Below are 18805 nucleotides of genomic sequence, written 5' to 3'. Positions count from 1 at the left end.
GAGCCCATTAGTGGTATTTCAACAATGATGTAACTTCGTGAGCCAGGTACTGTAGAAAAACACAAACCGTCTGGGCCACCAAACTGTGTCCTTGCTTTAACTGAACGACCCACAACCACACCGCCTCCCCCCATGGCCTGATGACTTAATACTTGGAGCAAAGTATTGGGGAACATAAACCAAATTGCCTGTCTGCTTAGAGTCAACCGGTGACAAGCACGCCACGCAGAGCCCCATGAGAAGTCCCAATCTGGCTCATAGCGACTGGTTTTCCGACCGCAAATAAGGCACGGTGGTTTTGTACCTATCGGCTAATCTGGATGGACTTTATATTCATACTTGAAAGCAATATGAGATGCCTAGATTCATTCGATGTATTAAACTCTTATATCTTCAAAGGTAAAAATCCAGATGTGAAGGGATCCCCAGACTTTTCATCTCCATAGTAGATGATGGTGATATCAAGTGGCAAAACCTGCCCCTACCAGGTCGAATAAAGGTCAAATATAAATTTGTGGTGGTTGGGTGCTTTAAAGAACTTTTGTCATTTAATAAAGAACCAAGCCTTCCCAGCTCACTGACAGGTTCAAACCCCTTATATGTGAAACCCATGCATTAATGGCCTTTTGAGTACTTTTACCATTGTTTTAAAATGATTCCCCATTGACTTACTTCACATTTTCAGCCTGCTTTCACCTAACAAGCCACATGTGCACATATTAGAGGTGAAATCCAATGCTACTAGATTCAAATAAACTATTGATTTCCTTTTTGTCAGCTACTGGCACACACAGCACTACTGGGCCTGGCAAACCACAAGAGCTGCAATGCTAGAAGCTTGGTCTAACAGAGAACAACTATCATTTTTTGGACAATCACAGTTTGTGGCTCTCAATATCACTACAAAATCTTCTCCACTAATGGATTCATAGGTTCCTTATTCTAACAGCTCGTCTGCTTTGTCTCAACAGTCGCACTTGCGCCACAGTGTCCTCCTCGGTGATGTCTTAATCTGTATTATTGGAGCAAAGTCTGGGGCACCTAAACTAAATTGTTTGCACGTTTAAATTCTACTCCTGGCAAGCTCACCGCACAGAGGCCTGGCTAATTCCCAGTTTGGCACACAGGCACTGCTTTTCCGTCCGCAAATGAAGTCAAGCTATTAATGCCCAATTTGGGTACTCCTGCTTTGTATCTGCATAATGGAGACACCCAGGTGTTCACTATTTTGGCACTACACTCTAATACTGGCACTACAGATAAAAATTTAATTACTTTCAGGGCCCAAAACACAGCCAACGTGTGCAGTTCTCCTGCTGTGATTTGTGGAGACTTTTGGGCCATCCTCCGGAGATTTGCATCACATCCAAATCACTTATAAATCTTAATTATTGTCCCGATGTCGCAAAGTCTTGGAATGTTATTTTAGAGTCCCTTGTCATCACTGTACTGCTATGCTAATAGGTTTTGATAATACATTCCTAGGAATGTATTATCGGGAACTGTGCCACAGACACAGGAAAAGCTATCAATATTATCCACAGTAAATTTAACGTTTTGATGACACACCTTAGAAATAACACATTTTTGTCATGTCAGAAAGCTTCGTTGAGAATTTTCTGAACTCAAACGTTGAAACAATAAGCACTATTGTATTAGCTCATATTTAGTTGCTCATATTTGTCAACTTGAAGGGACTGTGCTTTATACAAATTCTTCTCACCCACAAAGATTTCAACCCTGAATTCCCACCCCTCTCTAACATAAAGAATCTGCCCCGTTTGGAGACGTGAGCTGGACAAGCATTTGTTCCCCTCGGACACAAACACTGTTTGCCGGACAAGTGTTCTCAAAATATGGTTTCAGAATATCTCTCCTCCATCGCGCTGTTGTTCTTCGCTCCAGCGTCTGTGTGAGCAGAAGTGACAATAGCTGGAGCTAATTTGAAGTGTGTTTCCCAGCGTTGCTGTGAGCCAGCTGTGGGAAAGTTTGACAACAAATACCTCTTAAGGGTGAGCTGCTACTGTTAACTGTTATAGTGTTAAGGTGGATAACCTGTTTTCAGACGACTGTCCAATGGTTACATCAAACTGTTGTAGGAGAAGTTTGCAGTAGACTGAAATGTTGTGCAAAGAGCAAACTAGACATGGAAAGAATTGGTGGTGCCAAAAGGCATTTTACAGTACCTGCGGTTTGTCTCTTTACAAAATATTATCTGCAAACACTACAAATAAAAACCTAAAAAGGTAAATAACTGTATAATATCTATAGTACAATGTAATAGCTAAAAATGCTTTCCATGGATTAAGACTGTAATACATTTTAGAGCCATTTCAATTTTTCCTTCCATTATAAAAACTTTAGCAACAGACACATTTCACTTCCTTTTATAATTACATATTATCATTTCAGAATATTAAGAGCCCACCAGCTAACAATTAAGCAAATACATTTTTTGTTGATCCACAAGGAAAATGGCCTTGTCAACTTAATCCAATATCAATCCAACTTTCTGTCAAACAGAACACAGCTTCGCTAATCTTAAAGAAAAGGCGATATTTTACAAACCACAGATAAATGTATGCCATTCATGATTCATCTTTCTCCGGCAGCTTTGTTGAGTTAGCTGAATAAATCACTGGGCGAGATCAAAACAATCTGCTATTTCCACTCTCCACTTCTGGCGTTAGCCTTACCTCACGGTTGTTACGGCTATGTCCTATTACAAAAATCATATTGTGGGCTTGTTTGCAAATGACGCACAATTTTGTACACGAAAAGAAACAAAGAAAACGACAGTATCCTTGCACCGGCTGAAAATTGCAATACCTTTCTGTAAAGGTAAATAAGCATTGTTTCGTTTCTCGTACTCAGACACACACACTTTGTCCGACACAATCTAATTAAAAAAGCAAAATGACAGACGAGACATATTTTGCTAATCTCCAAGTTGTTTATTAAACTTTTAAGATCAAGCTGCCAAAACGCGCTTGTGAAGAGAGGCCCGGGGACCAATCTGTTGTGTCTGTTTTTTGTTTTTGTTTTTTTTTGTCGATTTAATTTTAGCCTTATTTATATGCAAACAAACATGTAATGACACATCTTTTGTCCCGGTTCTCGAAAACAATTTCAGAACGCTAGCATCATCTTGTTGTAGCCGACGCGACGACACCGGCTCTGAGCTTCAATGTCAGAATAAGAAACTAAGAATTTAACGAGATGCCAGGGACTAGGGGGCGAACGGAAAAGCATTCAAGTACTGGGATTGCAATTAAAAATTCACTTTTGTTTGGTTTTACCCAATGCACTACAGTACATGTTCAGGTGCGTTGGCCTTTGAGCTGGTTTTACATCAGACCCCAAGTAAATAAGCTATTCCTCGCCGACTTTTGTCCCAGTAGCCTATACAAATGAGTCCCCATTAGTCCTTACCCAGATAAAAAAAAAAACTATTCTTCCCATAATAACAGCAGCCTTTAGTTTAGAGCCATTGCTAATTGAAACCAGTCAAACCGCAATTGCATTTCTATTGCGATGATCTGGCAGGCCCACCAGCAGCGACTATGCATTCTATATCAGTGATGCAACAATTGTGTAATATTTTAGTGGGGGAAACGTTGGCTCTTGTAACCGATAACATCCCAATTATAAATGCAATTTGCTATGGACGGACATCTGTTTGCTGCAACATAATGCCTAATCCTTTGCTGGCAGGATTTACATTGACAGAATGAGCTGTAGTTAATCTATAACGGGCTTTATCTTTAGGCTAATGTCCCTTTTCATCGACGCTGCGACAACATTTTCACGGTTTTCAATTCAACATCCAGGAAGAATATTCAGAAATCTGTATAGTTTTCTTAACTTTGTTGATGTTAATAACATTTCAGATGGACAGCAGTTTCTAACATCGCTTGATTTGACTGTATTAGTACTTACTGAAGGAACAGTTGGGAAAAACGCTTGGTAATCTACTCCCATTAGAGTCAGCTTGTGGTTTAAAGTTCTGCTCGAAAAACAATTGTCCCTTGATGTTGAAACAATGTCATAACAAAGATCAAGAGGCAATTAAACTTTGTGGTAACTCTTGTTTTAAGCTGATCCATGAGTTTCAGTAATCATTCCTGTTAGGGGCGCCATCTTGAGAACTTTTGACCACTGAAATGATTGCATATCTAGTTAGTGTAGTTTTAATCATCCATCACTTGAGATCCGTGGATTGGTCCAAAACTTGCAGAGTTAGTTAATCCATGCAATGACATAGTATTAATTTCAAAAAGTACTAAAATGTCGCTCACCGATGTTGCAGTGTTCGCCGGTCCAGCCCTGGTCGCACTCGCACTTGCCCTCCTTGCAGACCCCGTTCTTGGTGCAGAGCGGGTGGCAGGCCTTCTGGTCGCACACGCTGCCCGTCCAGCCCTCCTCGCAGCGGCACACTCCGCCGTAACAGACGCCGTGGCTGCCGCAGTCCACCTCGCACACCTCTGTGACGGGACGGGGGAGAGCATGGTTAGAGACACTTAACAAACACTTAAGTCTGCCGTTAGAATCATCTGCAAGTGACAAGGGAAGTTTACAAATTGTCATCTGGACTGGGATATTCTCATAATATTAGGTTTTTGCAGGGGGTAGCTGGTTCAAATGACAAAAAAAAAAAAAATGACAGATAACTTTAGATTTTAGAGGACTTGAACCTTGACTCATTTCAACACGCAAGTACTCGGTGGTCCAGGAGCTTTCTATTGGATTGTTTTTGCCTTTTCACACTCATCGTCTACTCATCAGAAACAATAACTTTAACCTCTTAAAGCAGTACTAAGTAACTTGTTTACCTTAATTAATCCTTTTCGTAGTTCTGGGGGTAATATACAAGTGTTACTGGGAAACCAGAAAACCACAATTGCAACTTCCCTGCCACCTGGAGTCACCAATACACCACCATTAGAATCACGAAGAAGAAGCTAACAGGCTAACGGGCAAAGCTAACTGCAAGCTAGCACCACTTAAACAGTATTTACAGCCGGAAAAATATCTCCATTGTGTAATTGAATGTACAATATCCCTCTCACCCTTTGTCTTTTCTGTCAGCGTAGTATTTACTCTCACGGAAAATTATTGAGTAAAAAAACACAACACAGCTGCAGTGGCGCTTATCGCCTCTAGGGGCATTAGTTGCTTAGCACTGCTTTAACCCCTGCCTGAACCATGCACATTTTCTCCAGTTATGGCTTCACCCAAATCTGAAAGCTTCTTGAAAAAAAGTGTCAAAATAGCGACAAAAAATGAGACGAAAACAAGGAAGAAAAAGCCACAAACAAGCAAAAAGTGACAGAAAAGTGGCAAAAATGTGATGAAAAAGTCACAAAAATGCAACAAAAACAGCAATGAAAAATAAAGTCAAAAAAGTGACGCCAACACGGCAACAACGTGAGGAAAAAGATCAGAATAGATCAGTTTTGTAGGTCTTCAAATGAGGTGTTACACTGGCTGTGTACTCTTAGACTTAGGTAAAGCTGAACTGGAGAAAATGCACTTGGTTAAGGCGGAGGTTAAGAGGTTAAAGGATGAGAGGACGAAATATTCCCAACTAAAACAATAACAAATTCTTTTTACAGGATGTCAGTGGAACAATACAATAAACAGGGGTCAATCCCTAATCTTCAAACCCAGGCTCTATCTATTTTCTCAGCCCTAAGCAATGCCCATTTAGACAAAAAATAAAAAGCAAAATACACTAGTTGACTTTTGAAACATGTGCTATAACTCATCAAATCTATTATTCAGGGTTAAATGATTATATATATGTAAAGCTAAACAAAAGCAACATGATGGTGTCAACATTACAATACAATACGACCTGCAAAACGCACATTTTACCCCAACATGACGAGTGGCAAAGTGATTCCTAATGCCGTGTGGTGAACCAAAGCACCTCGTTCTTTTTTTCCTCGACTACAGTAAAACCAGCGTGGAGACATTAGCGGAGTTTCCAGTCATACAAAACACGGTGTTAAATGCAACATTGACTTTTAAGTGAGGCCTGCAGCAGACAGCACGAGTCGGGTCCCAGACGCGCTGATCAAACACAAATGAAAAATCAATTACAGCTCGGGCCCCTTTTCAGCCGCTCTGTCTGGATTCACCTGCCTGTGTCTCCGACTGCCCGCCACACAGACAGGTTAAAAGCTCTACTTACTGGATGTAAACAGCCCCATTGTATGCGCGCTAGACGTCTCCGCGCACACCTGAAAATACCATTAGGAGTTTGTTTTCCAAAAGGCTGCGGGGTGATTGGGTTAGGAGCTGCATTACATGGGCAGGCAGATGGACTGATAAGGGGGAGAGAGAATGCAACTGAATTTCAAGTTTGTGATTGTCAAACTTCTCACAACAAGCAACATCTAAGAGTATTTGGAGGGGCTTTGAATAGGTTAGGGTAAAGATGGCCTAAATCAGGTGTTACCAAAGTGCGGCCCGCGTGCCAAATCTGGCCCTAAAAGTAACTTTTGGTGGCTCCCAGGCCAGAGAGAGTACTTTTTACTGCAAGTTTAAGCATTCACACTGCTAAAACCTCAAAAGGTTACATTTTATTGTGAGACAGAGCAGATATTATGGTATTAAGGTGTGAGGAATTATTTAATACTCTTTTAAATGGGCCAAGTTGAAGATTGAAAAATGGAAGCTGATTCCTGTCTTATGGACTCAACTTCCATTCTACGTCAAAGAACCAAACACTGTCCCCATTTTTAAGACTAGGTTAAAAAGGTTCCTCTTTGAAATGGCCCATGGTCAGGTCAGCTAGGACGAACTGACTCAGCTTTTTATTGCATCTTACATATATCGTATTTTACATCGATAAAGTCAGGGGCTGAGCAGGCTGACATGATCTGAACATTCAGATCATAGATTGCATTGTTTGTATTTTTTGTATTCCTGTTATGCGCTTTGAGCTGCACTGCGTGAATAGCGCTTTACAAATATATTGATTGATACTTAATTTTAACATTTTTAGACTCTGTATAGTCCCTTTAAAGGAACAGGCCACCGTTTTTACATACTGAGATAAGTTCTTACCTGAGCTTAGTTTAGCTTAGCTCAGTCACGCAAAACGACCAAAGATGTTGTTAGCATTTGGCCTCTCTCAGTATATTCCTATAGCTCCAAACGCAGTGAAGTCAGAAGCGACCAACCTCTTCGGGCACACACAAAGACCAGACAGGTGCGCATCAACTCGTCTAAGCTCAGGTAAGAACATATCTCAATATGGAAAAACGGTGGCCTGTTCCTTTAAGGTTAAACCTGAAGAAACAAACTCTTCGCATTTTTTGCCATGCGGTTTTCAATGTAAAATGGGCTATTTATGTCGTGTTTCCTATTTCCAACCACAAAATCTCCAATCCAAGGCTTTGAGAGCTGCCTTTTCAGTAAGAGAGGGAGCACATGGGCTCTGTAACCAAGTAAAAAAAAACTGTGAACAACCCTGAAACAACCCTGCAATGGTAGTATGCACTTTAACCAGGTTTGAACCACCGATCCTCTGAATTGCAGGTGTTTGCTTAAAAATTCTAACTCGTATTGTACTCACTGTAGAATCCGAGTGGGCTATACAGTAGTCTGTGTTGGTTCTGAAAATAAACAATTTGATTCGACATTGATCCATTAAAAGGAGTTTGGATTCAGCAGCTGTTTAGTGAAATAGGCTGCCTCTCCACCCTTTCAGACCACCATCCTCGCTTTTTTGTGGGAGCGTAGGTGGACTGTTTGAAGGATCTTATAAAGTGGATTTAGAGTGAAATGGAAAATCTCTTTAACAAGTCTTTTTCTGCTGGAATCACATACAGCTATTCAACAGCCAGATGGAAAACCAGTATTATGTGAGGCATTCATGTTGTGCAGTTAGCATGAACTAGCTGTGTGCAGTAAAACATATTTCCAATTTTCTGGGGTCAGATTTTCTTGCAAAGTTGTTCACCTTTCTAATCAAAGGCCACTTGTATGTGACCTGTATGAACAAATGCTTCACCAAAGGGACCTGCTTGTACAAAGAAAAGGACATGACATGCAGCACTCTGTTTGCAGAAGGATTGAAATATTGGATAAAGAGATCAGATAAAAAGTTGGGCAAAAATCCAATCCACTATATTTCGATAGCACGTTTTGTAAACAAGCACTTCCAAAGTGCTGCACAAGATCAGATGAAAGTAGGAATCAAAAATAAAATCAAGTGAAATCAAACCAACAATCAACAAAAATCATAAAATAATTAAAAACCACAAAGATGAGGTCCACAATATTGGCTTTAGCCTGCAATCTGAGCAGTCTATGGAAACTAGTAACATCTACTTTGTGTTGCTGGCGAGAGGGTAATAACTAGATCTTTACAGTGACAAAATGTTCATTCTGTGTCTGGCAGGGTTGTCCCTTGCGTACTCAACCTAAAACACGTAATACAGTTGGCAAATTCCCCAGAAAGTTTCTCCATACCAATTTCCTATTCCAACACCAGAATTAAAGAACCTGTGTGCTAAACTACAGCCACAAACTACTCCTGACAAGTCGCCCGAGTTGTACTGAAGCTTAGGTTAAAAGCAGAGAACTCATTTCCTTACGGGCACAGAGTTCATCCCCTTTTTCTGCGCTACTTGTAAATATAAATAAAACCATGACCTGCCAAACTGTCCTGCACTCCCCTGCCAAGTGTGCACTAAAGTACAATGCGCCTCACACCAAAGTTCACCTCTCCAGCCTGACTTGCCCGGGACATGTGTGCTTGTGTCAGCAAAGGTCATGAATCAGTCAAGCTCTCGCGCACTGGCGAAGACAGGGCTATTTCTGGTTGCTGTGCTCCATGTGACAGCCAGAGAACAACTAATTGGACGTGTGTTTGATGCCTATGACAAGACAAAGCTACACAGAGACACACACACATCCCGCCATCTTGTTTTTTTTTTTTTTTTAAGGCTAGCCATCTGTTCCCAGTCCACATTCCTCCTCAGTATTGTTCAATCACATCTCAAGACTCTCTCTTCTCCCTCTCTTCTTGTAAAACCGTGCCACGGCGCAGAGCTTTATGATGCAGTAAAGGCACAACTATAAGGTTCTGCCCACAAGATTACTGTCTACTCGTGTCCATGAGAAAAAAAAGAAGAAAAAAAAAAGGGCTTGAGAATCCCATTGAAGCTTGGGACAGAATACGGAGGGGGCGGAGATGAAGGAAGTTACGGGGCAAGATGGTAAAGTCTTCAGGGGATGCTTGTCGATCTTGTCACACAGCAGTTGCGGCTGGTTTCGACATGTACTGGAAGTGACCTATATACTCTGTATGGTTAGCTCAGCAGCGTCATTATATAGATAGGATTTTCCAACGGATGTAGATTCCTTTTGTCAAAAAATGAATACGCTCATCAGCATGGGCGCAAGTTTGTCCCCACCAACCTCATGTGGAGATCTTCACATTGTGCGATCTGTCACAAAGACTTTACTCAGATGTGGATGCTTTAGACTCAGAGAGAGGATGATCGGAATCACAACACTTTTTCGTGTTTCGTGTTGATGTTTTTTAGTTTCCGACCGCAATGGAGCTACAGTCCGTTTATGGAGCTCTGTAGTTTAATTAGGTCAGGTGAAAAATCAGAAAATAGTTGGTATGCTCTTTCCATAACTTAGCTTTATTCACAAGTCATGTGGGAGAGGGGAGCGGCATGCTTCAGCTCTTTGGTCTCTGAGCGCAGCAGGAGGTTTAGTTACAAAAAAAAAGTCATATTAATATTCTGTTCATGATATAAATAGTTAAGTTACGATATTTGACAAAGTCTGGAGGCATTATTTTCAGGTAAAGTGTCCTCACTATGGCACCAAACCTATGTCCATGCCAACAAACAATATATGGGCAAAAGTTCAGTTCTAGTAATGTCTTAGTCAGACAGTTATCAAACATGGCATTTTTTCCCATATCGTACCCTACCATGTTCATTTTTATGCTACTTGTGTTGTTTGTCAAGGGTTTAGTTCAGATCACTGTCCGATCGCGCAGCTGCGGGCCGTCTTCCCTCACCCGCCCCGCGGACATCTTCAGACCACAACATTGTAGCCTGAGCCTCCTTTTATTGGCTGCTGTGTAGTTTTAGCATCGATTCGGAGATGTTTGGGAGCTCAGTGAAGTTTTTAATGCATTTTTTTTCTGCCCATGGTGCTATCACCGACCTTTTAAACCTTTTAAACGCATATACCAGATAACGTGTGAATGATTCCAAGGCTGTAAACGGGTTGTATAGCTGAACTTTGCTGCCGAAGCGTCGCCCGGAGACATAAAATTCAGCAAAGGGAGAAATCAGCTCCCAACAGTTTGTTTACACTGAGATTTAGCATAAGCCGCTGTCCTTAAGCTACAGTGTTTCAAATATTTTGGAACTAATATGAGGTATAACTTCAAGATATGCTTTGAAAAGAACTGCAGTGCCGTATAGGTTCATCTTTATACTGTACTTTCCATTTCTAGGGTCAAGACAAGAAACCATCTGCCTCCTACAACATGCGCTGATGTTTATAGTTACTTGGCCAGATGCCAGTGACCTCTATCATTACGGGAGCTATGCAGAGATATGCAAAGGAATCTGTAGATATGTTCATGCCGCCTTGAAATATTGATAATTTTCAAAGGAAAGTTTCACAAGGTTCTTTTTATATGCAATTTGAATCAACCTGCTGGAAAAGGACATTCAGTAAAAAGTTGATCTTGCCCTGATGCACGGTAGAAATAGCCAGTTCTCTTGGAGTTACACTTTAGTGCGATAGGAGCCATGTGTTGGTATTGCTTGTCTGAATGGTATAATCCACATCTTTTTGTCCCAACCCGTAACATGAATTCCCAGGCATGCAGGGTAATCGTGAGAGTCAGTATGTATCCCGGTGTTTCCACTGTACTTTTGGGTCGTCAGAAAAAAAATCAATTAATAATGGACTCTCATTGTTTAACTATTCCAGGCTTTAACTGAGCTGCAGCAGGAGTCTGGGCTGCCGTTTTAGACATAAATAATGATACACAAACATTTTTTTGTCCTGTAAATCTATGAAATAATGACTGAGGTGTTGAAATCAGAAATAACTTGCATTCAGTGTGCTGTAGATAGGAGATGCTATAGGACTGAACTGACTCAGAACAGGGTGTTAAGTTGAACACTCTATAGGCCCGATCTTGTGCATCAAAACGGAGACGATAGCGTGACATTTTGCGCTCAGTCGGGGCGCACTTTGTGATCTTGCCACTCCAGACTTGGCGCATTTAAGTGGGTTGAGACATACACATCTTCCTCCAACCAGATCGACTCCGCGTCCAGGAGCGTGGTTGTGTGGGAGTGGGGGGTGAACATGTGCTTTTGTTTTGCTTCGCGTTCACGCCAAGCGCAGGCCGATCCGCGCTACAGCGGACGCTGTAGCTCTTTTTCTCTCGAGACGTGAACATGGTTTAGCTCACGATGGGGTAAATAAAGTTTTTAGTTTGACCTGTGAGAGCCTAAGGCTTAAGAAAGAACGCAAGCCAGCGCAATGTAAACGAGGAAGTGAACGTCAGCCGTGTTTCCATCAGTGCAGTCACCTCCTCTTGTGACGCCCCCTCACAGGTGGCGGAGGCGAATGGCACATATAGCGCCGCCACTCGGAAAATAATTCGCCAAGAGCCTGCGCCGCCCCGTGCGCCGCCACAAGATCTGGCCCTATAAGTTAGTTTTAGTTGGTGCAGAACAGCGGAGATGGCAAAACAACAAAAAGAAAGAAAGAAAAGCGATAGCAACCAATGTATAAAAAAATATTTTTCATTTGCATAACTGGAGACGTGTCAGGGCCAGATTATGTGTGTAGCCATCCATATAAAATGAGATAGTGTTGGAACAAATCCTACAACCTCTAATTATCAAAGCTACGCTCCCCGAGGCGAGCTAAACTTTGAGGGTAAGTGGGCCGGTTTAAATCGCAAAACTCCCAGCACGCCCCTGGCAGGATGGTTCGACTAGATAAATCTCTGTAAATCACTCGAGGCAGTTCAGCAAAAGTACAAAATCACAACTATTTACAATTACAACAATAAAAGTTTCTGACACAGATTGCTGGATGGTTTTGTACAGACCCAGTGCGCAGTCCGGGCCCGTCCAGTTTTGGTCGCAGGTGCAGGAGTTAGTCTCGCTGTTGTGGGTGCCATGGCCGGAGCACTGGTCGGGACACATGGCTTTGGCGATCTCGCAGCTGGCTCCGCCCCATCCCGGCTGACAGTGGCACTCGCCGTGGATGCACACCCCGTGGGCCGAGCAACTAGGGTCGATGCAGTCCACTGAGAAGAAACAAACAAGACCGGATTTCAATTCAAAACCATCATTTTAGAGCTTTCTACAACTGGTCTTTTTCATCCTACAGTTTATTCCCTTTTGTTGCCCGACGACTACCTCAAGAGCCACATGCAACTCTTTAAAGTCTTTAGAGGATGTCGTTCATGTGTAACACAAAGAACACTTACTTGTCTTTTACACGTTCAAAGAGAGGAGAGGCTATTTAAATTAATGTAATAGAGTTGATTCTTAATAGAAAAAAAAAAGGTTAGAAAATTACAGTCCTCTTGGTTCAATTTAACACAGAAATGTTGTGAAAAAAAGACTTGGCTGAAAAGATGTTTTAAAATAGGACGGCATTGAATGGATTTATCCGCAGGGAATTGCTGCAGCCCACTCCAGCCTCCAGCCACTTTTAAAGAAGACAGAGAACATTTAAGAAAGAAAAATATATATATATGTGTAGAGGGCTGAGCAAGATGAAAACGAAGATGTTAAAATGCTCTTAATAAACTCTATGCACTTGTGGGGTTGGCTGCCAAGAATAAGAGCCTATGGTCTTTTGCAATAGACTTGAAAAATACCCTGAGAGGGATATGATTGGAAAGCCGTGCAAATTTAAGACTACATTATCATGAAATTGTGATAGATGGACACAATTCTCGGGGAGTAATTTGCTAGATTTGCCCAAAGTCTGTTGTTTATCCCTATCTTCACATTAGTATTATTCACTTTTGTTGAGGTTACTTTAGGCTCCCAGTGTAACTTAGAAATGACATATTTTCATTGTATTGTTTGCGCTTCCCCATTATACGGTTTCCCTTTGGAGCGTGCTCTAAACCGATGTCCATTTTGTTTGTAATCACTGTACGCTCATGTGTCTCCTTATCTCTCGGCATTTGGTGCTCGTCATTGGAAAAGTGGCCGAAGAGACTCCAAATGTCCCAGATTTGCTCAGATTAGGAAAAAAAAAAAAAAGCATAAGGAAACAGAGCACTTTGTTCCTTTGTGCTTTGTTTTGTTCGGATCCTTTCCCAGTAAAATGCGATCCTATCTCCGAGAGTCAAGCGGCTCTGATTTTGGGGCTGATAGAGGATGTTCTCACAAGGCTGTGCCACGTCCCACAACCCGGTTCAGATGCGGGGTGAATCTTTTTATAAAAGGCAAGTTTGTGAATGTGTAATGTCAGGAAATACCCATACTAAAAATAATGCAAATCCTCTTCTTTGGAGGACAACAACTTCTACCTGACTGTCAAGAAGCTGAACTCTTTCCCTTCCCTGCCTTCTATTCCTTTGTTTCCACCTGTATTAACAAACTCCAGCTCAGATATTAGACCTTTTCTCCATAACACGGCTGGGTACCGTCAAAATAAAAGTACCGGAAGCAGGCACCAAAAGAAAAAAAAGAAAATCTTTAGAGACTAAGATTTGATGCCTGTTGAGTCCAGGGACAGAATTAAAGGAAGTTACTATACCTCAAACAAATGAAACAACGGTGCAATGCAACTTGAATTCTCTGTCCACATGTGATGAAAATGGAATATTTCTGCACTTTTCTTTTTTTAAAACATCTTTTTTCATGCTTTATTTGATCTTCTATCTCTCCAGCAAAATACAACCCCACCTTAGTCTCTTATTAACACATTTTTTTAAAATGTTTTTTTAATGTTTTACCAGACAGGCATACGTATGTGCCAAAGTTGATCAATTCAAGAAATGAATTACTGAACCTCACTCATTTGTCTTTGTCTGTTTTGAGGTTTGGACCATTCTTTATGTATTGTTTTTGATTGCTTTAACAATTTAAAGCAGGTCCGGTGATGGATAGGGTTTTTAAAAAAAATGTCTAAGACAGTTCCGTGTTCAATCTATGTGTCGCAACAAAGGAAATACAGATGGTAGCGCTTTCCCTGTAGAAGAAGAAACGACCGTATTACCAGGATTACTCAAAACTGCATTAATGAAGCAAAAGCACTACTCCGGGTATGTTTTTGACGAGACAACAACATTATAACATGGTCAAAAGCTCCAAAAAGTTTATTTCGCGAGATATGTCTCTCTTGATCCCTTGAGCTTAATGATCCCTGCATTACGATTTGCAAAGTGAGCTCACTAAAAGTTAAGTTGTGTATGTAAAATAGTATTTACATAAAGCAGCACGATGCAGTCCGTTTACCGACACCTTTGTACTTTGTTTACCCGAAATGTAAGGCCCAATTTCAGGGGGGGGGGGGTTGTTTGCACACGTCGCCCTGTTGGACATATTTTAATGATATCTGCTGTAGTCTGATGTGTCGTCTGTTATTATTCCACAATGTTACCCAAATCAATGTAAATTAAACTGCCTTTTCTGAACCTGTACCGCAGCCTCCCACATGTACGGCACAGGGAGCTTTAGCAGGGGGTCCTAATAAGCACACAGCTGCTGATTGGATGCCTCCACCCCCCCCCAGTCTGTTATTAAGGATAAACAAAAAACTGTTACAAAAGTGCATAAAGGAATTCAACTGTTTTGGCCTCATACATATGCAGAGAATGCAGTGAATATATTCTTTATAAACTTTTCTGTAAATGTGTCCTCTACATTTGGCCCATCCCGAAAACTCTTTGGGTGTGCGGAGGAAAGAGCAAACCAGCCCCCAAACACTTTATCCCACTGTGAGATAGAGCCACAAAAGTTCACAAAGCAGAACAACAAATGCGCAACTTTCACTTAAAAAAAAAAGAACAAAAATCCACCAGTTTAGCCGTCAAATGCAGATTCAGCAGCTGCGGATGATGAGATTAGCCCACAGTAAGACCACTCTCTCTCTCTCTCTCTCTCTCTCTCTCTCCCTGTCCATAGACACATTGGCCAAGGATTAGTGCCAGCTAATCTGAAACTAATCTGGTTACTGTCCTCTGGGATCCCATGTTCATTTGCATATTGGTCCGGGCAGGCGTTCAGGCCACATTATGTTTGCATTTGCACACACCTGATTATGTGAATGAACGGGGCGCTTTGTGGCGGACGTTGCACTGCAAAAACGAACAATCCACACGCCTAAACACATTAATCATGACCACAGTGATTTTACAGCTTTTCTTTTTGTTTTTTTTTGTTTTTTCTTTCATAGCAGATGCTTTTCCTGATCTCTCCTCCATATAGGCCACTACCTCTGGGTCAATGTGTGGAAAGTGTTTTGCTTAAAGACACAACAGCAACAGGTGAAGTAAAATCGCTTACCCTGCAGTAAGAAGCCGGCACTTCCCCGCATCCACAGGTATAACTTGTTATAAGATTGATATAGTTGACACAGGTTATTGAGCCGTCATCTGTACTTTGCAGTTGAAAGCAATATTAAGTAACTCATGCCCCTAGAGGCCATACACACCACTGCAGGTGTCGTAGCATGTTGCAGTTTTTTAATTATCCGTGAGAATAAATACTACGCTGACAGAAAAGACAAAGGGAGAGAGGGATATTGTACATCCAATTACACAACGGAGATATATTTTTTTCTCATCTTGGCTGTAAATACTGTTAAAGCCCAAGGCTAGCTCTGTTTCTTGTTAGCTTCTTCTTAGTGATTCCATTAGTGTGTATTGGTGGCTCCGACCCGGAGGAAGGAAAGTTGCAATTGTGGTTTTCTGGCCAGAGACACCAGGGGGAGATGAAAGCCAAGACCCCCCAATCAGACCATTAATACTTGTATTGCCCCCAGAGGGACTAAGTGAAGGATTTATTAAAGTAAACAAGGTACTTAATACTGCTTTAAGTACTGAACACTTAAACAACAAAGTACATATGACGGCTCTTTGTCTAAAACTAAGAACCCCTGTCCGACTGTCTGCAATAATTAATCTCATCTGCAATTAAAATCAAGGACACGTACAATCAGCAATATTGTTTATTTGTGTGTTTGTAGTGTGTAAATTGGTTTGTATTTCAGGACTGAACGTCTTTTAAGCCGTGTCAAAGATGAATTTCTGCCTCTATTGGGACAGACAATAAAGATTGTATCTATCTTACACTAGACAGGACAAACAGCCGAACAAATAAGTGCCTGAGTTCAACTTTTTACAACAGAAATTAAGATTGAATTCATGTAGTGTTAAGATCAGCTTTGCACAGTGGCCACACTCTCCCATCATTGATCTTGGTGAAAAATGTATGCAGCATTGGATTTTGACATTGAAGAAGCTTATTGAAACAATGCCACAGCGAATGTGTGCTGTAATCACTGTAAAAGGTGGTCCTACAAGATTTCCTTTGTGGTAACTTATTTGGTGTATAATCATTAACAAAACATTATTATTATTTTAAGAATAATTTAAATAAACTGGCTACATATGTATCATTCAAATAAAACTTATTATATATTTACCACAAACATTTATCCAAGTTAATCATTTCCAGCCATGTCCTTATGCATGTTTTTTTGTAGTGCATGGAGTCAAAGCTGGTCTCAGTGTACAGCATGTGCGCTACAGACAAACACTAGATTAGTATCGATCAGAGCAGATGAAATGAGTTCTGGAGTGGAGCTCGCTGTTCGGGATTAGCCAACGACCTGTCAGCAATCAAACGCTGGCTGCCCCCGATCCACTGCATGTGTGCGCGTTTGTAGGAAATGAATCTGAGGCCACAATGCTGCGTTTACAAATGAGCAGCAGTCAGCAGCTCCACGGCGGCGATATTACACAGGAAGCGGGTTTTACCAATTTCAAACGTTCGCAATAATGAAATATTTCAGCACTCGCGCAGGGGCGGTTCACACCTCTGTACGCAGAAGCATTTGATTTGAACCGCTGCACTTGATCGGGTTAGATTTTCAGGAGCAAAGCAGTTTGCAAAAAAAAAAAAAAAAGGTCTTTTAAAGCTTTGAGTGCATGGTGAACGTAGAAAAAAAAAAGGAACTAAAATCAATACTTAGTGACTATTGCAACTTTAAAGACTTTAAAAGCAGTAAGTAACTCATGCCCCCAGAGGCCATAAGCGCCATTGCAGCTGTCGTGGCATGTTGCGTTTTTTTTTACTCATTAACTGTCCATGAGAGTAAATACTACACTGGCAGAAAAGACAAAGGGAGAGAGGGATACTGTACATACAATTACATTTTTTCACTCACTAAATACTTTTTATTTGCTGCTAGCCCACAGTTAGCTTTTATTAGCCGGTTAGCTTCTTCTTCGTGATTCTATTAGTGTGTTTTGCGAAGTTGCAATTATGGTTTTCTGGCCAGAGACACCGGGGGAAATGAAAGCCCCCCCCCCCCCAATGATCCCATTAACACTTGTATTACCCCCAGAGGGACTACGAAAAGGATTTATGAAGGTAAACAAGTTACTTAGTTCTTCTTTACAACGCAATAACAACAAACAATAAAATGCGATGGACAGTGCATCGAATGGCTACAGTTTCAAGCTTAGAACCAGGAGTCGTTACTGAAATGCAGGGGAGAAAGGTTAAGTCAAAATGGGACTGGACTGTGGAAGGAACTGGGTCTTCCTGGTTCAGTGTAAAAGCTTAAGTTTCTTCTTTCTGTGTTGCCATGTCAAAGAAAATCTAGAAATGTGTGTTTTTAGCGAACCAACTGTCAAACACAAAAAATCAAAAGGTGCTGTACTTATTTTTCAGCCAAAATCCAGCGAAAAAATCTCAGTGAAATCCATTTTGCTCCCTTGCAGAATAGTGTGTGGGCAGACTTTTGTGTAAAAAAAAGAGGCCACTGCGAGGTTTATTAAGAAGTGCAACACATTATTGTACATGTTACTGGGTCACCTTCAAATGAACTCATCTTCACAAAGAATCGGGATGTTGGGACTGTGTTTGGGAAGGCGCTTGGACTCTTTTTTTCTTTTTTTTTTAAATTGAAATAAAGATGTTAAAAAGATGTCAAACAAGCTTTGAGCATGCACACTTTTCAAGGATTTCTCTGTTTCATGCAGCAATCTTTTTTATTCCCATGAAATTATATTAACTAGCTGGCAGCTCACAATCTCTATAACGCGTCCTCCTAATAGGCATGTGCTTGATTATAAAATATACTCGTGCTTATAAAAATGTGCATGCCACAATCAGATAATTTGAAGATATCCCTACTACTGGAAACCACCTCCTTTTAGCGCTACTTTGGTTACCCATCCTTTGTTGAAACGAGCGCGGCAGACTGTTCAACGTGTCCCGGGAGACGGTGTGAGAGTGTGCACTTTTATCTCCAAGCCATTATCGCGCTCCCTTCTCTGCAGCCGAAATGCTTTTGGAAATGGCCGCAAACTGTTTTCAAGGAAGACACTTGCACCTTTTAGTGAATATAAATGCGGCAGTTCATTGTCAGGTTGACCGTAACTTTAAAGATGAATGCTAAACCAAATCTGCTGTAAAATCTCGCTGCGTGTCGAGGCAGGAACATCTGTGTTGCCGCTTGGCTTTATTAAGAGTGATAATTTATTCAGTGGCGGCGCGAAGCTTTCTATTTTTATTTGAGGCAATGATTGTTATAT

General features: G+C 41.2%; 1 protein-coding gene across 9 annotated transcripts in view; it reads right to left on the bottom strand.

Moving 5' to 3' along the window:
• The window catches only part of tenm3 (teneurin transmembrane protein 3), a 627437-nt gene that overhangs the window by 130707 nt on the left and 477925 nt on the right, over positions 1 to 18805 (bottom strand). For all 9 annotated transcript variants that reach the window (XM_079553229.1, XM_079553230.1, XM_079553228.1 and 6 more), the window contains 2 exons: positions 12122 to 12322; positions 4299 to 4484 (listed from right to left, as the gene is read on the bottom strand). In XM_079553229.1, the coding sequence (XP_079409355.1) occupies positions 4299 to 4484; positions 12122 to 12322 (387 nt within the window). The remainder of the gene's footprint in view (positions 1 to 4298; positions 4485 to 12121; positions 12323 to 18805) is intronic.

The sequence above is a fragment of the Gobius niger genome (genome assembly GCF_951799975.1).
Source record: "Gobius niger genome assembly, chromosome: 3".
Lineage (NCBI taxonomy): Eukaryota > Metazoa > Chordata > Actinopteri > Gobiiformes > Gobiidae > Gobius > Gobius niger.
The sequence above is the reverse complement of the archived record's forward strand: the minus strand, read 5'-3'. Positions and strand labels throughout refer to the sequence as shown.